The 18,453-nt window shown below is 41.7% G+C and overlaps 9 protein-coding genes across 9 annotated transcripts; 2 read left to right on the top strand and 7 right to left on the bottom strand.

The window, feature by feature from the left end:
- Positions 1 to 5: 5 nt before the first annotated feature.
- K450DRAFT_253561 (uncharacterized protein) lies at positions 6 to 1,971 on the bottom strand. Its single transcript, XM_051591056.1, has 8 exons — positions 1,845 to 1,971; positions 1,696 to 1,768; positions 1,608 to 1,628; positions 1,462 to 1,540; positions 727 to 1,394; positions 557 to 627; positions 260 to 488; positions 6 to 190 (listed from the first exon to the last, which is right to left on the bottom strand). Exons 1-8 carry the CDS (start codon positions 1,951 to 1,953, stop codon positions 130 to 132), a joined length of 1,311 nt encoding a protein of 436 aa, XP_051442084.1. The 5' UTR covers positions 1,954 to 1,971; the 3' UTR covers positions 6 to 129.
- Positions 1,972 to 2,058: 87 nt separating this feature from the next.
- On the bottom strand, positions 2,059 to 4,366 carry K450DRAFT_282873 (uncharacterized protein). Its single transcript, XM_051593459.1, has 3 exons — positions 2,811 to 4,366; positions 2,726 to 2,750; positions 2,059 to 2,652 (listed from the first exon to the last, which is right to left on the bottom strand). The coding sequence occupies exons 1-3, from the start codon at positions 4,263 to 4,265 to the stop codon at positions 2,171 to 2,173; spliced, it is 1,962 nt and encodes a 653-aa protein (XP_051442083.1). The 5' UTR covers positions 4,266 to 4,366; the 3' UTR covers positions 2,059 to 2,170.
- Positions 4,367 to 4,783: 417 nt separating this feature from the next.
- Positions 4,784 to 6,324, top strand: K450DRAFT_253553 (uncharacterized protein). Its single transcript, XM_051591055.1, has 6 exons — positions 4,784 to 5,065; positions 5,223 to 5,492; positions 5,606 to 5,656; positions 5,732 to 5,797; positions 5,954 to 6,019; positions 6,099 to 6,324. Exons 1-6 carry the CDS (start codon positions 5,054 to 5,056, stop codon positions 6,150 to 6,152), a joined length of 519 nt encoding a protein of 172 aa, XP_051442082.1. The 5' UTR covers positions 4,784 to 5,053; the 3' UTR covers positions 6,153 to 6,324.
- Positions 6,249 to 7,444, bottom strand: K450DRAFT_253549 (uncharacterized protein). The gene has a single exon (XM_051591054.1). The coding sequence runs from the start codon at positions 7,262 to 7,264 to the stop codon at positions 6,497 to 6,499; it is 768 nt and encodes a 255-aa protein (XP_051442081.1). The 5' UTR covers positions 7,265 to 7,444; the 3' UTR covers positions 6,249 to 6,496.
- A 1,233-nt stretch (positions 7,445 to 8,677) lies between these two features.
- On the top strand, positions 8,678 to 13,039 carry K450DRAFT_282870 (uncharacterized protein). The gene is made up of 12 exons (XM_051593458.1): positions 8,678 to 8,956; positions 10,527 to 10,537; positions 10,605 to 10,665; positions 10,725 to 10,922; positions 11,007 to 11,018; positions 11,092 to 11,273; positions 11,342 to 11,448; positions 11,519 to 11,612; positions 11,710 to 12,167; positions 12,249 to 12,378; positions 12,443 to 12,747; positions 12,807 to 13,039. The coding sequence occupies exons 1-11, from the start codon at positions 8,767 to 8,769 to the stop codon at positions 12,602 to 12,604; spliced, it is 1,605 nt and encodes a 534-aa protein (XP_051442080.1). The 5' UTR covers positions 8,678 to 8,766; the 3' UTR covers positions 12,605 to 12,747; positions 12,807 to 13,039.
- K450DRAFT_253529 (uncharacterized protein) lies at positions 12,713 to 13,516 on the bottom strand. Its single transcript, XM_051591053.1, has one exon. The coding sequence runs from the start codon at positions 13,087 to 13,089 to the stop codon at positions 12,820 to 12,822; it is 270 nt and encodes an 89-aa protein (XP_051442079.1). The 5' UTR covers positions 13,090 to 13,516; the 3' UTR covers positions 12,713 to 12,819.
- On the bottom strand, positions 13,459 to 14,890 carry K450DRAFT_253525 (uncharacterized protein). The gene is made up of 5 exons (XM_051591052.1): positions 14,701 to 14,890; positions 14,573 to 14,626; positions 14,440 to 14,492; positions 14,270 to 14,360; positions 13,459 to 14,203 (listed from the first exon to the last, which is right to left on the bottom strand). Exons 1-5 carry the CDS (start codon positions 14,828 to 14,830, stop codon positions 13,818 to 13,820), a joined length of 714 nt encoding a protein of 237 aa, XP_051442078.1. The 5' UTR covers positions 14,831 to 14,890; the 3' UTR covers positions 13,459 to 13,817.
- A 544-nt stretch (positions 14,891 to 15,434) lies between these two features.
- Positions 15,435 to 16,745, bottom strand: K450DRAFT_302181 (uncharacterized protein). The gene is made up of 2 exons (XM_051593765.1): positions 16,586 to 16,745; positions 15,435 to 16,494 (listed from the first exon to the last, which is right to left on the bottom strand). Exons 1-2 carry the CDS (start codon positions 16,711 to 16,713, stop codon positions 15,594 to 15,596), a joined length of 1,029 nt encoding a protein of 342 aa, XP_051442077.1. The 5' UTR covers positions 16,714 to 16,745; the 3' UTR covers positions 15,435 to 15,593.
- A 33-nt stretch (positions 16,746 to 16,778) lies between these two features.
- On the bottom strand, positions 16,779 to 18,269 carry K450DRAFT_253519 (uncharacterized protein). The gene is made up of 4 exons (XM_051591051.1): positions 17,985 to 18,269; positions 17,813 to 17,920; positions 17,562 to 17,727; positions 16,779 to 17,495 (listed from the first exon to the last, which is right to left on the bottom strand). Exons 1-4 carry the CDS (start codon positions 18,177 to 18,179, stop codon positions 17,062 to 17,064), a joined length of 903 nt encoding a protein of 300 aa, XP_051442076.1. The 5' UTR covers positions 18,180 to 18,269; the 3' UTR covers positions 16,779 to 17,061.
- Between the last annotated feature and the right edge of the window lie 184 nt (positions 18,270 to 18,453).

Genomic DNA, 18,453 nt, shown 5'->3' with positions numbered 1-18,453 from the left:
CAAGCTATTCTAAATGCTCAAATTTGGCAGACAAAGTACGCGTGCTGAACTCCGCACAATTTTTTTTTTTTTTGTTTAAATTCAATTTTAACAGCGTTACTATAGATTCTCGTTTCAAAAATGATCAACCTATCGATTCCTTGGTCGCTTGTTATATGAGTCATCATCCGGAGGGATGACACGTTTTCGTCTAAAATAATTAAGAACTTCATTAGTGACAATGTCATTCTGAGCTTGTCAGATATGGAGTTCCACTTACGGGTCGTTATTGGGACTGCCATGATCGCCTGGTGCAGGTGAGCCTCGGCCTCTTGATGGTCGCATTGGACCTCCTCCTCGCATCATCATCATTGGATTACCTCTACCAGGACCATCGAAGCCCATTTGTCCACCAGGTCCAGCCATGTTTGGATTGAAGAATGGTGGCATTCCCCCCATTGGTCCACCAGGACCCATATCTGGAGGAAACATGCCCATTGGCGGTGCACCTTCGGGTTACAGTATTAGTACGCGACGTATAAAGCAATGCCATGGTTGGAAAAAATCCCCGAATTACCTGGAAAGTTCATAGGGAAGTTCATGTGCTGCTCTTCAGGATTAAAATCGTCTCCGTTATCCGATGGATTCCTAATGGGAAAAAGTAACCAACGAGTATTATTATAAGCACTGCTACACCTTGCGAATAAATCGGGTAGAGTTGGTACGCAAATCAGTGAATGTACTTACGATTTGTCATCGCCTCCACTCTCTTGGCTCCCCCGAATTCGTCCCATAGGCATTGAGCCCCGATTGTTATTCCTTCCTTGCCCTTGACCTTGATTGGATGGTGGTCCATTTGGTCGACCTGGACGGAAATTTGGATTCCCTCCACCAGGTGGCATATTCATCGGCATACCCATAGGGAGTCCCATCATAGCATTTGGTGGCATACCACCCATTGCAGGATCCATCATGGGTGGCATCATCATCCCCATAGCGGCCATTTCCGGTGGCATATCCATATTGCCCATCATCTTTCCTTTTCCTTCTCGAAGTATCTTCTGCTTGTTGCAGTATGCACGCCATGTCGCTTCATTAAATCCATAATTGAAATAATCTGTGATGTCCGCACCAGGTTTTCGCCATGGTTTGTCCTCAAACGAGTCAAGTTCCACATCGGTGATTGGCTTTCCATCAAGTTGACCAACTGCGTCTAAGTCGATTCCACCAGCTGCAGGTTTCGCTGCACTTGCCGTACCATCTTGTTTTTGCTGTGTGCTTACCACCACTTTACCAGTAGCGTTTGGCTTGATATTTACAAGAGAGTTTTTGCCAGCTGCATCCTGATTCGCGTTACTTTGACTACCTTCTGCAGGTTGTTCAGATTCATCTGCGTCTAATATAATTTCAACGTCCTTATAATTCAACGATGTCAGTACATGGAGTCGGTAAAACGCAGATGTCTATACTGATGAAACGTACATCGTCACTATCGTCAAGGTCATTGGTATCTGATTGGTCGTCTTCGTTTCCATCATCGTCTCTCTGATCTTGAGCATCGCTATTTAAAAAGAGTAAGTAAACAGCTTTAAATAGTATTTCAAATGTTGCGTAGATTGATATATTACTTGACAATAAAATCCTCTTTCCTAACAATGCAGATAGTCGGCTTAGTCACGTTGAATATTTTATTGCTGTTGAAGCATTGATACTTACTCGTTATCATCTCCTCCTCGATATAAACCATATAACTCGTCTTCCTCTTCTTCGTCGGGCTTTTTGCCTTTGTCTGCAACGAAATGAAGGTTAAGCGGATGAACAGTAAGCTTGCTGTTTGGATTGAACGTGTAACATCGGTAAACTACGCTGACCTGATTCCTGTTGATTGTCTATGGAATCTTGCTCTTCGTTCTTATCAGCACCACTGTCTCCGTAAAGGAAGTCGTCAACATCTTCGTCTTCAACGTGATTCATTGAGGTTAAAGATCGATCGGTAACCAGTGGCTGGTTGGAAAAATCAAAAGAAAATTTAAGGCCCAGAAGCCAGACTGGCTGACGTCGGCGCACTAGATTTCTTCAGGCTGATTTACTGAAAAACGTTGACAATAAGCACATTAGGTTTTACTTGCTACTTGCTACTGTAGGACTACATTACTTCTAGCAACTTTATTGAGTTCTTGGAGGAGAAAGACTATTCAGTATCTTCGGCATGTGTCTGTTTAAGAACCAGTAGATGTGCAGGCGTGTCCCAAATGGAACGCTTGAGCCTCGAGTATGTACGGCTGGACGCTCTCGATGGTAGCCAAACCTCCATAAACATCCTATGCGTTTCCTCCGTCTGCTTTAGCGTTATCATGTCGTATTTTGTCAATTTAAGATTGTTATGACCTTCTATCCTAGCGCTGTTGGATATTCCTTCCCGTTGAGGCTCGATGTGCTGATTCAGATCATGCTGTTCGTATTCTTCCAAATCCTGTTTAGCCTTTGACATTCTTGTAATTTTTCCCGAACTTTCAATATGAGTTGTTTTATGTCTTGCTTGCTCGCGATCCGGTTCTTTATGTTTCTTAGCAAGATATGCATGCGACTGAGCAGGAAAATCCCTAAATTCATTTTCCATATTGTCGTCTCGAATATGAACTTCATCTTTCCATCGTTTTGCATTATAATAAGCTAACGGGATTAACGGCTCAGTAATATTTCTAGAGTTCAAATCACTCATTTATCTTTTTTTTTTCCTTTTTACCTTTTCTTTGGGTAGTTGTCTTATTCTGTAAACACTGCCGGGTTAGGTATAGTCTCTTATTAATAAGTCCAGTGTGGTTACATACCTTGTAACTCAAATCTCTGTCGTCCTTTTTTCCTCTTACTGCTGTACCAACAAAATTTCTGTTTGGAGGCTGAGAAGTGAAAGCGTGCTCTCTATATTCCATATTATCGTCGTCATCAGAACTTTCAAGACGATCCAGGTCAAGGACGTATCGCTTTACATTTTTTGTAACATTATCTGGTGAAATTCTTTCTCGATAAATTTTCTTTTTCGCTTGTTGCCGTCTTTGAACGTAAAAGTTCTCGTCGTCTTCAGAGCTTTCCGAACTTATTATTTCCTTAGAGAGCATATGAATCATTCCATCTGGTCTGTTGCATTCTCGTTGTTGCCATATTCTTCTGTTATGATTATTCTCAATGTTAAGCTCATGAAATTTTCTCGATGAGCCGTTAGACCGATGAAAATTAGGTCCGTATCCTTTGAAAATTCCGTTGGTATCATCGTTCGTGAAGGTCCTGCCTTTATGCGATATAGAATGTAACGGTTTGTGCTGGTGTTCATCTAAGTCTGACTGTGAGCGTGCACTTTCAAAAGTTTTAGTGACTGGGCGCGGAAGACGAGAAGGCATATGGGGGACCTCAATGATTTCTTTTCGTCTTGAGCCCCTTGGCTGCTGCTGCTGCTGCTGCTGAGTTGGATATTCTTTCCTTGCTCTTGGTTGAATTAATGTTTCTTTACTGTTTATCTCACCGTCTTTTTCCGAATCACTTGTCGTATCTGAACAGAACAAATCATTCGCATCTTGACAATCCAGATCCAAGTTATTTAGATCACGGTACATGCTCTTGTAGCGCCGCGTAGACAGTGAATCATTCTGTTTTTTGTCAAATGGATTATTAGGTGAATGGATATCATCTTCATGTATATATAAGTAAGGCTTGTCAACTAGTGGGTCAGTATACGTTTCATAAGCGAAGGAGATTCGATCAGCATTTCGAGAATGAATTGCTTGACAGTCTTTTTGCAAGCCATAGTGCTTTGGCTCAGATACAGAATGACTATTTTTTTCTGGCTTTTGTCGAAAGTTAGGAGTTGATTTAGACGGATTTAGCTGAAACCGAACTCTCTTCTTTAAAATGAATTCATTTGGATTTTTGTTTTGGAAGCTGTCCATTTTTGGAGGAGTTTTTTTTGGCAACATTATTGGAGTATTGCGAAAGCCATCTTCGTAGCATGTTTTATCAAGTGGAACAACATCGTTACGGCTGTGTGGACGAGAACAATTCCGACAGACGTCTCCATTACGTGATGCAGTTCTGCTCACTTTGCTTCCAGTAGGTATATCAAAACCGTCGCCATAGCTGTCATGTTGGCTGGATGGCGTTGGTGTCCGCTTTATTGCGTACTGGTATGTGTCAGTGCGGTATTCTTTGCCTTTACTGGAGCCCGGTTCAGTAAAACGTTCTTCTACTTTATCTCTGCGTTTCCTATGTTTCGAAGATAGCCGTTCCTCCATAGAAGTTTTGCTGAATTATTTGCTCCTCAAAAGCTCTGAGGATAAGTACAACTACTATCCAATTGCTTATTCAGACAGATGCGATGATATGATAAGGGTTGCAAAACGGATCGATGATAAAAGCTTCAGTCTACTGTTTGTATAATTGGAAAGAAAGAGGAATAAGATGTGCTCCTCCACATTGTCATTAAGCAGTGAAAAATTAAATTTCCAAGAAAAGTTCAGGCGCTTAATTCAATATCAGGTCTGTGGGCGGCGTGCGCAACCTGGTGCAACATTGACAAAGACCAAGATTGTTTGCGGCAACAACTGTCCTTTTTTTTATCTACTCTATATCATGAGAATATTATTAAATGAACAAAGTAGTAATTTTTCAAGCTCTAGCATGCTTAGGACCAGATTGTTACTTTCCTCCACTACAAACAGCATTGCGCTTTAATTTTCCATTAAAACTCACCTGACGTAACATTTTTTTCTGGCTGGATGTTTTTTGTTTTGGACAAAAGCCAGTCTCCGCATCAAAACCTGTCTGCTCCCACTTCAACTGGCCATCTGTACATAACAAATCATTTGTGGAGATTTCTCGCACATTGAGCCAGCCAATTACACTTCTTTCGATTCCTTATCTTGCATTACTACACTTGGACTGATCTCGGCCAACTGAGTAATTGCATTAGCCGCGAATCACCCTTTCATACAACATCACCGGTCGAGTACGTCGGGAACAACCTTGATCTCCTACATTCCATTCCTGTCACTTTTAATACAAACGAAAAGAAGAAGAAAAAATGTTTTTTTTGGTAATGTCTGATAGCGTTATGACCGTTGGCCAGTTTAATCAGACGTGATTAGTCCAAGGATTCGATTGATTTTCAGTCGCCTGTGCTCGCGTTTTCGATGAATTGACAGCCTTCACCCATGACGCAATCACGCATCTAACTGAATTATCTTTAATAGAAGGACCTTTCACACACCATATCACTGCATCCGTCGTTCTTTGGTCCCAATATGCAGACGCAATTGGTTGGCAAATTATATGCAGACGTGGAAGGAACGTGTTCCGGGCGATTTGGATATATCATTACGGTTGTACTGATACACAGTATTGGCAAAGGCAAAATATTACCGGGAAGCGGGCTTGCCGAGTTCAAGGTCAAATACCAAGCTATTGTCTTCAAGCCATTCAAGGGTGAAGTTGTAGATGCTGTCGTTACGACCGTCAACAAGGTACGATATGAACACACTTTTTCGCTAAATGAGACCAACCAGAATACCGCGCTTTTGGCAAATGTTTTTATCTTCCATCAAATTGACTTACTTATGCAATTCACGCTTTGTAGATGGGCTTTTTTGCCGACGTTGGACCCCTCCAGGTGTTCGTGTCTAGCCATGTAAGTTATCCAAAAGTTCAATGTCAATGAAAGCTTTTTCCAAAAGCTGTGCTCAACTGGCTATTCTATCATCAGTTGATACCAAGCGACATGCGTTTTGATCCAAACGGCAATCCTCCATGCTATCAATCAGAAGATCAGGTAAGACCTTGTAAAGATGAACGTCACCAGCTTGGCTATTGCGTGTCAGCGAGATGATAAACTCGTATGACATGCAATCAGTCCGAGGCTGGTTGACGCTTGCCGTCTTCTACACCAACTTGGCTTAATCATCTAATATATGGTCCACACCAATAGATAATACAAAAGGACATTCACGTCCGACTAAAGATAGTAGGAACAAGAATAGATGCCACTGAAATTGTAAGTATCGTTGGATGGAGCAAGCGAATGGTGCTATCTTGTTCATCAAACATCTCGATTTTTCTTTCTCTGTCTGTAGTTTGCAATTGGAACTATCAAAGAAGATTATTTAGGTGTGATCACACCAAACTGAATGCGAACATCTTGGTGATACTAGGGTACTATCACATAAACAACACCTTCACCATCTTACCAGTATCGGTACACATCATCATATCAAAAGCAACAAAAAAGAATTCAACAATTTATAATAGTGATCGGTGTGTAGAGATACTAGAATCACGTTAACGCTATGTGTCATTTGCTCAAACCCATTTGGTCGGCATTCGGTACCTTGGCAAAAAAAGATGCTATTTGCTTGTAAAAATGTAAGGTTGATAACAAAAAAATTGAAATAAATAAAAACAAAAATAAAAATTCACATTAGCTACCGAAGAGTTAATGAGAGGGGGTATAACCGCTAGCACTACCATGGGGCTAGTGCTTTTCGACATCTTGAAGGGCACGCAACCTTCGCATAATCCTGTCCATTTCTCCTTTAATGGACGTCATCACTTGTTCGCTTGACTCAGACGATTCCATGGATACTTCCAACTGAACTTTCAAGCTCTCGACTTCTTTTTCGACATCCTCAAACACCTGCGAATGTGTCGTTTGTAAGCTGGCTTGCATTTGTTCGACATCAACCACGTTGCGATCTTTAACGAGATCATTAAGCCTCTTTTCTGCTTCTTCGTGAAGGTTGATTGAATTTTCAGTTTCTAGGACGAGCTGTTCGTGAGCCAACTGGATGGCATCTTTCAGTCCTATTATATCTTCTTGATACTTCTTTTGCAGGGTATTGATTTTGGCGCGCATATGCTTGTACTCTTCATCAACCTTCTTTTGAGCTTGGAACGCTTCTCGCTTCGCTGTGTCCATCTCGTCTTCTATCTCTTTCAAGTGAGTCATGCCAGCGCGGGCATGTTCTATTTCCTCCATGTACTTCTTCAACTGACTTTCAAAGAAGAAAGCTGTCGCTTTCGCGTTTTCAGCTTGACGGTCTTTGCGATTACTCATATCAGTAAGTGTCTGAATCTCTGTCAAAAGCTTGCGGTTAGTCCGTCCGCTTTCTTGAGCCTGGATTTCAGCCGTCTTTGCTTGCTGTTTTGTTTTGTCGAGCTGAGACCGTATAGTACCTAGCTCCTTTTCTGCATCAGATATTTTCTGTTGCAATTCGCCAATATCCATTCCAGTCGCCCCCATAATCGTGCGTGGTTCGCGTCTTGGGGATGGGGAACCTTGAGCAAAAGTTAGATTTACACATTATTACGCAGCTCCAGGCATGAATTCGCTTACTTTCGTTACTCCCTTCTTCATTGATGCTCATCATCTTTGCAAAGGAGATCCTATCAGAGAAAGCGGAGTTTTCAAATCTCAATCGAGGGGCGGCGGAAGCTGGGATAGGACTGTTCTTTGATATTTTTTTTTTTTTTTTTTTCAAAGCACTTGCCAGCATTGCGAGAAGAATCTTACATTCAGTCTACAATCCGACAACATGTCAACCTTTAAAGCATTGGAACCACCACTCAAGCTTAACGTTGAGAGCTCCAAATCTATATCTGTCGAAGCAGCCACTGCAGCCATGGGCGATTTTCTCCATAAGGGAGCTGCTGTCCACTCCACAACCAACACTGTTGCGTCCCAGCTCAACCAGTTATACCTCGGCTTACGAGAGGAGAAGAGACGATTGAAGGATGCGAACGAAGCAAAGGAAGATAATTATTAGCTCAACAACAATATTGGCAACAGCTTCACTGTAGTTAATTCGTCTCGACATATCCCCGTTTTGCTCAAATTTAGAACCATCACCGCAATTGTAAATATCAAATGCAATAAAACGATAAGGCAAGAGGCTACTATGGAGGACCATTTAGGTTCCATAAGGAAGTTCTATTTTCATTATTTTTATCGACACCTTTGTGGTGGTCATAGCAATTTGTGTGTCAGAAATGTATAAAATAGAGTTTAAGGAAAGCAAGGCATGCTATTGGCAGCCATGAGTATGCGTGAAACCTGGGTAGAAAACGTAGAAGCGGAATTGGTAGCAAAGGAACGGAAGTGAATGGCTTTATCCGCGAAGATGTGCAATCATGTCAGATCATAAGCCTGGAAAAAAGGAGTAGCCGGATAAACCAGAGCTGACCCGTTGAATTCCGTGGAAGACAACACATATTGACTAAAAAGGAAACTCAAGCGTAGAAGTTGAATTCAACTCCAATCCAATCATACGTTACCATTTTCAAATACTGAAACTCACCCCTTCTCCAACTTTCAATTCTGTCGGGGAATGTCTTGGCCAGACTGTGTCTGATCTTGGTAAGAGAGTCTTTAACCGGAGCTCAGTTCGGAGCTCCTTCTTTTGTGACGTCTTTTGTCTCCAAAACTCTAGATTGATGATGCATCATGTGAAGACTTGTAGGGAGAGTATTGATCGTTCAACAAGATGAGACGACTAAATTAATAAAATCCAAAGTAGTATACTGCTAGAGCACGTCAGATATTTCAAAAGCAGTAACACTTATAAATCAACCTGATTTGTAATTTGTGTTTGCCGTGTGCCTAATTGGATGATGGTGCCTTGACAGCCTTTAATAGAAAATTCCAGGTTCCGAATTCGCCCTGCTCTGGATCAAGTATATAAAGGACATCACTTTCGTGTTGCATATTTCATCGTTCACATCTTAATACTCCTCTCAATCATAAAAATGGTTTTCAACATTTTCTCTATCAAACACAAGAACTCTACTCCTGCAAATAGTGCTCCCGTTAGCTCTGCCTCATCAATCGCTTCCAATGAAGATCTTGTCACACCAGTGAAGAAATCAACTATCCCAAAATCTCTATCAAAGTTCTTGGCTGACCCTATGCGAAGTACTAATCACCCTGACGTTGTTGGTGGGTATGTTGACCCTATGGGCGGTTCCATCAGCAGAAACCCTGGATATGATCCCATGAGCACTGGCGCTTAAACATTGGCACCCATGCCACACCTGAAGGAACAAGCACATTATTATCATTATCATTTATCAAACACTACTGCTTTAAATATTCCTTCATCTGTACAGACTGCATCCTATAATAGATATATCTAGAACTAAATCAACTAATTATATCAAATACACTACAATTGACAAAATCACTCAGTTTTACTTTCAAAATTTGGAATCTTGAATGTTCATATCTGTTTGCAAAAATATACTCATGTTGCAAATTGAACGTACACATAACCTGTAGATAATGCCAGCTGACATTATCAAATATGATGTAGTATATTCATTTAACAAACTTACTCTTTGCATCCATAGCATACACAGTCTAGGCAGGTCGTAACATCAACTACTTGGATACTTGAAAAACTTTTAACTTGCCGATGATGATCAAAATAAAAACCGCCAAAAAAAAAAAAAAAAATTCTCAATCAGTTTGACACTTTCATGGCAATAGTACCATTTTTTTTTTTTTTGCAGTATGGCTCATTTGTCGTGGCATCTACAACAATGAAGCAAGCTATTATTAATTAATGTTGAGCCCGTCAATGCATAATCATGACTCACGACATGAAACCACTGTCAATTATTCAGCTGATAAACAATGCAAAGTAATTCTCTACATTAAGTGCTGTACCAAAAATACTCAACAGACTGTTGAAATGCCAGAAAAGTTTTCCGTTTTATTGGGATACGTGCGTAGTCAGTGGCCAGCGAATCTGAGTTTTCCGCTCAGGCTTCGCGCATGACGATATCAGATATAACGTATTCTGTGGACCTCAGCTGTTGTCCTTGCGTGTTACCATGCGGTATGTAAGCACTATATTACTATTAAATTTTCTACTGTCTCTTAACAGCCATGTTGTCAAATCTTCAGTCTGCTCACAACTGTTTAAATTTGAAATTTTTTTGAGTTTATTTCTTTAAACACCGGGGCTAAAATATTATTCACTTCACCTCATTTCACCGTACTAGAACAGGACAGGAGTATTTTCTGCCTGTATTTTTGCAAAAATTTTCTGCAAAGTAAATTTTCATTGAAGGCAACTTTCGTAGATCTTTATTTAGATACTCCACTCGACTTTATACAAAAGTAGCAACTGGTTTTAGCAATCTGAAACCAAACGTGATGGATGTTCTTAGAAACTCCGGCCGTCCGTTTCCATTCGAACAACCACTGTCAAAGTGTTCCTAGGTAATGCTAGAAAAAATTGAGAGCTCACATGTTGTCATGTAACAATCTAATAAAATGCTATACGTGTTTTCGTTTTTTATATTATATTTTAACTGCTATTGCCTCTCATATTGGAGACACGACACTATAAACAAAATTTATTACTAAAATCAACTTTTATCCCTTCAATGACTTGAATTTTGGCAGTGATACTGCACTTTGCAACTAAGCCACACTAGTCGTAAAAATTCCTACTAGCGGAGAGAGGTTACCAAAGTGTAGCTTTGACATAAACGCGCAATAGTAATAAGAATGGTATGTTTGTAAATCAATGATAGTCTATCCGCTCGACTACGTTTTACTAAAACACCTTGTTTACTAGGCTCAGGCAATCACTACGACATCCTCAGAAGCTAAAGACTTACTTCGCATGGAGCGAGTCGGTAAGTCACATTCTTCTAATGTTGAATCCACTAACGACATTGCTGACGCCTTCCTCTAGGTACCCACTCTCACATTCGAGGTCTCGGATTGGACGACGCATTGGAGCCACGTAAATCCTCCCAAGGAATGGTAGGACAGCTGAAGGCTCGTAAAGCTGCTGGCGTGATTCTTCGCATGATCCAACAAGGAAAGATCGCAGGTCGCGCAATTCTCATAGCCGGTCCTCCTTCAACCGGTAAAACAGCCATCGCTATGGGTCAGTATTGAATATAACGAGTGTTGAAGTGTGTAGGTAAACATGATATTAACATATTGTTCGTTATGCATTATCGATAAACAGGAATGGCACAAGGTGAGTGAAGCAAGGAAAATAGCACTATGTACAACAAAAGCAATGTGTTCTGACTATGACTCTTTTGACGCAGCCCTTGGAAGCGATGTTCCTTTCACAATGCTTGCAGCATCCGAAATCTTCTCTTTAGAGATGTCGAAAACTGAAGCTTTGACACAAGCTTTCCGTAGATCAATTGGTGTTCGCATTAAGGAAGAGTCTGAGTTGATCGAAGGTGAAGTTGTTGAAGTTCAAATCGACTCTTCTGTAACTGGAGTAAGTGATGGCCCATGCAAATTTATGCTACGGAACGTTTCAAGTCACTAACATCCTTATCATTGCAGTCCTCAAAGACCGGTAAATTGACGCTGAAAACCACTGAAATGGAGACCATCTATGATCTCGGCCACAAGATGATAGAAGCTCTCAACCGTGAGAAGGTCATGGCAGGGTATGTATCTACCACATACACATAATTTGCACCCATGTACTGGTCGATTTGCTAAACTTTGCTGCAATAGAGATGTCATCACAATTGACAAGGCGTCTGGCCGTATCACAAAACTTGGACGATCTTTCACTCGAGCCCGCGATTATGATGCCATGGGATCTGATGTAGGTCTTATTTCGTTTTTAGTGTTGGCGGGCAGTGGTTGACTTAGTGTAATCCCATAAGCACATATATGCTGACAGATTAAAATTCGCCTTATAGACCAAATTTGTTCAATGCCCAGAAGGAGAATTGCAAAAGCGAAAAGAAGTTGTCCACACAGTATCTTTGCACGAAATAGATGTTATAAATAGTCGAACACAAGGTTTCCTTGCCTTGTTCTCTGGAGACACTGGTGAAATTAAGGGAGAAGTTCGCGACCAGATCAACACCAAGATCGCCGAATGGAGAGAAGAAGGAAAGGCAGAAATTGTTCCAGGTGTCTTGTTCATTGATGAAGTACATATGCTGGATATCGAATGCTTCTCTTTCCTCAACCGAGCATTAGAAGACGACCTCGCCCCCGTTGTCATCATGGCATCCAACCGTGGTATCACTACTATCCGAGGCACGAAATACAAGTCGCCCCACGGTATGCCCGTCGATTTATTAGACCGTACCCTAATCATTTCCACCAATCCCTATGAAGAACAAGAAGTTAAACAAATTCTTAGCATCCGGTAAGTGGACAAGCAAACAAAACAAACAATCGGGGTTGGCGACGGACTTATGATACTTATGGTGTTGTTCTCTCCTACTAGATGCGAGGAAGAAGATGTTGAGATGACTGAAGATGCGAAGGAGGTTCTTACTCGTATTGGCATGGAAACGTCGCTTAGATACTCTATCCATCTCATCACCGCTGCTCACTTGGTAGCCAAGAAGAGAAAGGTAAGAGGATAATGTGCTTTTTTAGAGGGTTTAAAATAACTATGACTAATGGGTTGGTTATTAGGCTGCTGCTGTTGACATTCAAGATATCAAGAGGGTGTATGCCTTGTTTTTGGATGAGAAAAGATCTGTCCAATTCCTCAAGGAACACCAGGATGAATACATGTTCAATGAGGTACAGGAGGCTGTTGACAGTTCCAACGCAAACGATGCCATGGAGCTTTAAATCAACACGGTTAGAAAATTATAATTCTTTTTCTACTTTTATGTTTTCTTTCTTCTTTTTACAACAAAAAAACGTTTCTTGCTGTCATAGCAATCACTTGTACCATGTTATCATTCTTACTTCCCATAAAATTGGTCTGCTGCCTAAAATTTTTTTAGACATCGTCATGCATGACAAAAGATTGATGTATTTGCGTCCCCACCTTATCTAACATATCATCGCAATATCCAGGTGATGGTAGCGGCTATAAGGTATATCCATGGCGAGGTGGTTATGGTGAGAGCGGAATTAGGAGTTTGCGTCGTCATAGCGATTGTGGAGGTTGGCTGTGCTGTAACGGCAACGGTCGTCGCCGGGCCAGTTGTGGTGGATGTTACGGTAATAATAGCCCGAGCATTCAAAGCGACGTTAGCGGCTAGCTCTCCCGCGCAGGCAGTGACAAGAAAGATGAAGGCGGTTATGAACACTGCCTTGGAAAGTGTCATGTCCGGTTGAAAAGGAAGGCGAAAAAGAGGCAAAAAATGAAAACTCTTTTCCCTAAAATATAAAAGCGTTCTATAAACAGTAGAGAGAGGATGAAGCCCACCTCGGTAGAAAGTTTCCGTTTGAGTTTTCTTTAATACTCCAATGCTCTGATTGGTGACTTTCTCTTACAGAGAAAACAAGACTTTCGGCATCAAAAAGTCTCGACCCTTTTCTGAATCCATTACCGTCATTCCCTTTGCGGAAAACACTGCCAGGACATTTTAAGCTTGTGTGTCGCACGGCCAAAGCGCAACTTTATAATAGACTTAAAAACAGTGTTTCTGGCAAAACACTCCTTGTACGAATTCAAGCACTGGAAAGGCTTGGGTTGGCTCTGCACAGTCTACTCGGGCGGTTTGTCTATTTTTGGAAAACAGATTCACTGAAATCAAAATGTATTACTCTTGGTTTGTGAAAGTACACTATCACCCTGTAAGGCAGAAAAAATCCTAGTTAAGTATTTAAACAGAAGGATGAGAACGTGGAGAGACGAAAAGGAAAAAGGGTAACATGTTGAAAACAAAAAATCACGGCTTTTTCAAAATGAAAACTCGTGGTAATAGGGAGAAATGGAAGAAGGGGGGATATCGGCCGATCTGACCATATTTCAACTTTCTGATTGTTTTTTCGTACTTCTTACAAGGTGGCAAACAACACAATAGCATGGTATTGTTGTTGGGTTATAGTTTTACATAGCCATCATGACGGCAGCGACAGCGGCTAATCCAAGACCTGCAGTGGTGAGGACCTTGGAAGCGCTGGATTTTTGGGAGGTGGAGGGAGAGGCAGCAGCTGGGGAAGAACCAGCAGCACTCACGGCGGCTCCAGAATCAGTGGCGGCAGGAGCAGCGCTGCTCAAGCTGAGAGCAGGGGCAGTGGAGGCAATGATGCTGTTGGTGGCGGCAGAAGCAGAAGCATTAGCGGAGTTGACGAGGTGACCAACTCCCCAAGGGATGGCCTTGCCGTCCAAGGTGGATCCGTCGGGTTGAGCGGAATTAGCAGGAGCAGTTTGAACACCGTCTGCGCCGACGATAGCAAATCGGGTGGTCCATGCCATGTCAGTTGGCTTGGTTACTATAAGGACAAAATGTTTAATAGCCAAGTATATGCCTTGTAAGAACAATGACTTGATAAACTTACAGCTGGTGAACATGAAGAAGTAGATAGCTGAGTGAACATCCACATCGGGGCAAGTCCAATTATAAGTAGTAGCGGCGGTTCCATCAAGTCCCTAGAAAGAACGTAAGGGGTGAAGCCCTATTTAATACTTTTGTATAGATATTATATCCTGTTGAAATCGTCGAGCTTACAGTGGCAACATTACTCAAGAGGATCTGGTTGGTGTTGTCACCAGTCATGAAATCTAAAAAGCACAAGCAGAAAAAAGCACCGGAGTTGAGAAACATGGTTACACAACCTGTATATTACATTCAAATTTCTTACCAATCTTGAACTTCTTCCAGTCGGTTGCGAGAGCAGGAGAGGTACTGTCATCGGCTAAATTAGCGAGTAAGGCGTCAGAAAGCGTCGAGATTCGTTCGTGAATGCGATCTAATAAATAAAAGACATACCCCATTGAATTAAACCAGACTGTCCAATGGTCCAAATGGTACCTGGAGCAGGTTCACTTGGAGCCATGTTGGCAGAGACAGCTGTAGCAATGGCAGCGAAGACGGTTGAGATGAGGGTGTAGGAGACCATGATGGTAGGAGGAGTAGGAACGAAAGGAAAGTATGAAAAGAGGTTTAGGCGAGGCTTAAAGCAAACAGGTAAGATATATAAAAAAGTATTTTGGGACCTTCTTTTTTTTATTGCACTGAACGTGAGACAAGCTTTGTGATTGGAGGTGAACGTTGCACCAGTGTTCTGGGTATCAAAGCCCCTCTCTTCGTTCAAATAAGATGTGGCTAAACACGCGCTCTTACACTTTGGTTAACCTGGGGCTTTGTTGTTGACGTGGATCAATTTCCAAATATCTTCATCATTTTACCATGGCGCGTACTTTTTTGAAAAAGTAATCGCGATGAACTGTCATTCGAAGACGGAGGAGAAAGTACACTAGTAGATGCAGGTGTTGGTAGTCCCATAAAGCTAAATTAAGTTGAAGGACAAGAGATCACGTACAAAAACACAGGATAGTTTACCCACTCAAAATTGCGGCGCTGTGCGTATGTGGGTTTTTTTTTTCACCAGCCTGCCTACGCATTTTTGAATCAACAGGTTCACTCAAAAACACAGGTTAGAGCTACGGGGTCTGTTTAGCACATGTCATATCTATCAATTCAGAACTATTGTTCAATCATACACCCCCTGCGCAAAACATCTCTGCATTTCAATAGGATGGCATATCAAATAAATAGTACAAAATGCAAGCGAGTTAAATATAGACTGGTCCAACCGCTGGGCATACAAAATGAGTATTAGGTGTTACTACATGGTGGTGCCAAGCTTGCGGTCAAAATTATCAATCAAATATGTTATTGACGAAAAAGCTCATCTTCTTTCGCGCGATTATCTTCGTTCCACTGGGTGATTTGTTTTCTAGGTATTCAGCCTGGACTGGTGAAATTTGCATACAGCCTGTGATGTCAATCAATTCAGGTGGTGGGGTTGCCAAAAGTAGAGCTCTGGCCCCTTCAATGGTTATTCCACTACAGTCGTTCAGATAAAGTTCGTTCATAGTGACGCTAGAGTTTGAGATGGCAATCAAAGTCTCGTCGGTAATACATGTATCTCGAAAATCGCATTTTATGAAGGTATGCCGAAGGCTCCATATATCCTTAAGGGTACTATCGTCTATCGTCCTCCCTGAGATTGTGAGGGATTGCAGCGAAGAAGCATATGCTAAGCCAGGAAATTTGGATATATCTTTGCAGTTGGTGATTTCAATCTCTTGAATATAAGGGTGCGTTTTCAGGAGTCGTTCGAGGTACAAATTGTCGAACGCAACCCGCTCTAGTCGCACTACTTTGACCCGTTTGGGCAGACTAGTAATGGATGATGGGCCAATTGGTGCTGCAATAAGATGAACGGTTCGCAAGCGTTTGAAGCCTGAAAAGTTCCATTCTTGCATAAAAATACATTTTTCTATGTCAGGGAGCTGTAATGTTTGTAGACGAGGGCAATGTTGTTTGACTTGAGCAAAAAAGTCAAGTTCGACAGATGCAGGTTGGTAACCAAGGGAGAGTGATATGAGGCCATGGCAACATGCAATTAACTTGATGAGTCGGCGCCGCAGGTCGTATTTGTTAACGGCTGCCGTATCGAGTGCTCGAACATATTCGGCATAAGGTAGTATTCCGTTGGCCTTGGTCACTGTCCGTACAAACCCGCAAAATGCAACATAGTTTTGCAATCTCGGGTTACTAAGGACGAGGCACAGAGTGTGATTGTGACAATGAAGGATTAGCGATAGATTGTTACATAAGCCAGACTAGACGAACGTCAGTCATTTACCAGTACAGCATTCGGCAAGCAATTTCAGCCCATTCGTGGTTGACTTGCATAATGGACAAATATTGACTATAATCATCGCCTATTGCAAAAGAGCACACAAGGTAAACGATATCGTGTGGTATAGGCATGGCTGCAGATATACTGCCTATGAATACAACGGCATAAAAGAATAGGCGGGGCGACGGAGCAATGGCTTGCTTTGAAAAAATTCATTGTTTCAAAAGTATATTACGAAAGTGGTTATATAATAATAAGATGCAGCAATAGGGGATCATCTTTCATCTACAGAAATATATCAAAATGAGGTTCCTTCAACTACTCTTTGTAGGCGCTGCCTTCCAGAAGTTGGAGAAAGTCTACAGAGTGTCATGGAAACTAAGCATGGCACTCTTTGGATTTGTCCACAGATTTCGTTCCAGTGGCATGTGCATGCGGGTATATCAATATGAGAATGACGATGTTTAATCCACCATCACTCAATTCATCCTTCGTGCGCTCTCCCAAGAAAGAATACTATGTTTTTCAGCATTATCAGATAGACCACTGTCTGACCCGTCTTGAACGATGTAACCACCTCGAATTTTGACCTCAGAGTCCGCCATAGATGATCCACTAGAGGCATAAATGCGTGAACTAGCTGCTCTGCTACCAATACTCTCCTCAATCACCGCATCATTGTCCGTGAGGTATCCCATGCTTCGAAGAATGATAGCGAGGTGGCCCATAATGCCAAGATATTCTGCTTCCGTAAATTCATCTTGACTAAAGCGTGCCCGTTCGTATCCATCAAGATAGACATCTACAATTGAACGATCAACCTTGATGTGCTGTGACAGAAATTCGACATACTGACGAAAGGGAATATAAGCAGGACGGACAAAGTCTTGATCCATTTCAATTGCGGCTTTTTCTGTACAATGAAATACATAAATTGGCTATCTCCAGTGTCAAAACTGAACGTCTGAAAAAGTCTCACCGATGATTCCTGAAGTTCTTGTAATGGCTCGTTTAAAATTGACACCCTCAAACTCTGATCCAGGCTTAGCCCACCCCAGCTGACCAACGTCTTCTGGCTTAGGCTCTGCTAAGCTCCGAATGTGCCGAATATCTGTAAAACCTTCTTGTATCCTTTTATGAACTTTCTGTAATCACGAAGCATGTCTTAATGTTATCATTGTTTCGGATACACTGCAGATCCATGAATTTTAAATCAAACATCTGAGTTACCTTTGGCAAGTCATACTCGCTGATCGGGATATGCAATTTTGGGATATCCGCAAGAGACCTTCGAACAGTGAATAGTCGACTACATGAAAAAATGAATGCTAATAACCCCTATTCTGATCGTTAAAAACATGTTCCGATATAGATAGTGGATAGTTTGTAAAAAAATTCTTACAAGCAAAACGTAGCTGCCTCCGACGACAAAAAGATTGCGATAGTCATGTTGTCCATATTGATTCTTGTCGGCTAATGCTTGGATAATGACATCAGCAGCTGATACGGCTAGACATAGAGCCGTTAATGCAATCAAAATGAAAAGAGAGGCGGTATATAGGGCGTTTGATTCTCGACGGGCCGGTGATGTGTTCATCTCATTTGTGGGAAAGGCGGATGAACCAAACACACGAACAAAACGGGGTGATTTTGCCAGGTCAGGACAAAGAAAGATAATGGGGTTCCGAAACAAAAATTTCGCTGTTTCAACCACTATTTCACCAGATGTACCCTGCTTGCTCCCCTAACACCATCGATTCAAAGCAAATACACTACAAACATGCACCGTTGACCAATTATCAATTCCAAAACTCCCTGGCTCCTTATAGCAAAGGCTTTCGAAATGGTTCTTTCATTTGCGGACGCTATAG

The sequence above is a fragment of the Umbelopsis ramanniana genome (assembly GCF_025399195.1).
Source record: "Umbelopsis ramanniana AG unplaced genomic scaffold K450scaffold_54, whole genome shotgun sequence".
In the NCBI taxonomy this organism is placed as follows: Eukaryota; Fungi; Mucoromycota; class Umbelopsidomycetes; order Umbelopsidales; family Umbelopsidaceae; genus Umbelopsis; species Umbelopsis ramanniana.
The sequence above is the reverse complement of the archived record's forward strand: the minus strand, read 5'-3'. Positions and strand labels throughout refer to the sequence as shown.

What these genes read in the sequence shown, in the direction of transcription:
- K450DRAFT_253519 (XM_051591051.1), bottom strand. Translation starts at nt 18,179, where the DNA reads ATGAACACATCACCGGCCCGTCGAGAATCAAACGCCCTATATACCGCC. An exon ending in GAGGCAGCTACGTTTTGCTT is followed by an intron (nt 17,921 to 17,984) that starts GTAAGAATTTTT and finishes CGATCAGAATAG; the next exon opens with GGGTTATTAGCATTCATTTT. An exon ending in GCGAGTATGACTTGCCAAAG is followed by an intron (nt 17,728 to 17,812) that starts GTAACTCAGATG and finishes TCGTGATTACAG; the next exon opens with AAAGTTCATAAAAGGATACA.
- K450DRAFT_302181 (XM_051593765.1), bottom strand. Translation starts at nt 16,713, where the DNA reads ATGCCTATACCACACGATATCGTTTACCTTGTGTGCTCTTTTGCAATA. An exon ending in GCTTGCCGAATGCTGTACTG is followed by an intron (nt 16,495 to 16,585) that starts GTAAATGACTGA and finishes CCTCGTCCTTAG; the next exon opens with TAACCCGAGATTGCAAAACT.
- K450DRAFT_253561 (XM_051591056.1), bottom strand. Translation starts at nt 1,953, where the DNA reads ATGAATCACGTTGAAGACGAAGATGTTGACGACTTCCTTTACGGAGAC. An exon ending in AAAGAGGATTTTATTGTCAA is followed by an intron (nt 1,541 to 1,607) that starts GTAATATATCAA and finishes CTTTTTAAATAG; the next exon opens with CGATGCTCAAGATCAGAGAG. An exon ending in ACCTTGACGATAGTGACGAT is followed by an intron (nt 1,395 to 1,461) that starts GTACGTTTCATC and finishes TTGAATTATAAG; the next exon opens with GACGTTGAAATTATATTAGA.
- K450DRAFT_253553 (XM_051591055.1), top strand. An exon ending in AGGTGTTCGTGTCTAGCCAT is followed by an intron (nt 5,657 to 5,731) that starts GTAAGTTATCCA and finishes TTCTATCATCAG; the next exon opens with TTGATACCAAGCGACATGCG. An exon ending in GCTATCAATCAGAAGATCAG is followed by an intron (nt 5,798 to 5,953) that starts GTAAGACCTTGT and finishes CCACACCAATAG; the next exon opens with ATAATACAAAAGGACATTCA.
- K450DRAFT_282870 (XM_051593458.1), top strand. Translation starts at nt 8,767, where the DNA reads ATGGTTTTCAACATTTTCTCTATCAAACACAAGAACTCTACTCCTGCA. An exon ending in CGTGAGAAGGTCATGGCAGG is followed by an intron (nt 11,449 to 11,518) that starts GTATGTATCTAC and finishes TTGCTGCAATAG; the next exon opens with AGATGTCATCACAATTGACA. An exon ending in ATGATGCCATGGGATCTGAT is followed by an intron (nt 11,613 to 11,709) that starts GTAGGTCTTATT and finishes TTCGCCTTATAG; the next exon opens with ACCAAATTTGTTCAATGCCC.
- K450DRAFT_253525 (XM_051591052.1), bottom strand. Translation starts at nt 14,830, where the DNA reads ATGGTCTCCTACACCCTCATCTCAACCGTCTTCGCTGCCATTGCTACA. An exon ending in GTCTGGTTTAATTCAATGGG is followed by an intron (nt 14,627 to 14,700) that starts GTATGTCTTTTA and finishes TCGCTAATTTAG; the next exon opens with CCGATGACAGTACCTCTCCT. An exon ending in CTGGAAGAAGTTCAAGATTG is followed by an intron (nt 14,493 to 14,572) that starts GTAAGAAATTTG and finishes TGTGCTTTTTAG; the next exon opens with ATTTCATGACTGGTGACAAC.
- K450DRAFT_253549 (XM_051591054.1), bottom strand. Translation starts at nt 7,264, where the DNA reads ATGGGGGCGACTGGAATGGATATTGGCGAATTGCAACAGAAAATATCT.
- K450DRAFT_282873 (XM_051593459.1), bottom strand. Translation starts at nt 4,265, where the DNA reads ATGGAGGAACGGCTATCTTCGAAACATAGGAAACGCAGAGATAAAGTA. An exon ending in ACAGAGATTTGAGTTACAAG is followed by an intron (nt 2,751 to 2,810) that starts GTATGTAACCAC and finishes CAGTGTTTACAG; the next exon opens with AATAAGACAACTACCCAAAG. An exon ending in GACAACTACCCAAAGAAAAG is followed by an intron (nt 2,653 to 2,725) that starts GTAAAAAGGAAA and finishes TAATCCCGTTAG; the next exon opens with CTTATTATAATGCAAAACGA.
- K450DRAFT_253529 (XM_051591053.1), bottom strand. Translation starts at nt 13,089, where the DNA reads ATGACACTTTCCAAGGCAGTGTTCATAACCGCCTTCATCTTTCTTGTC.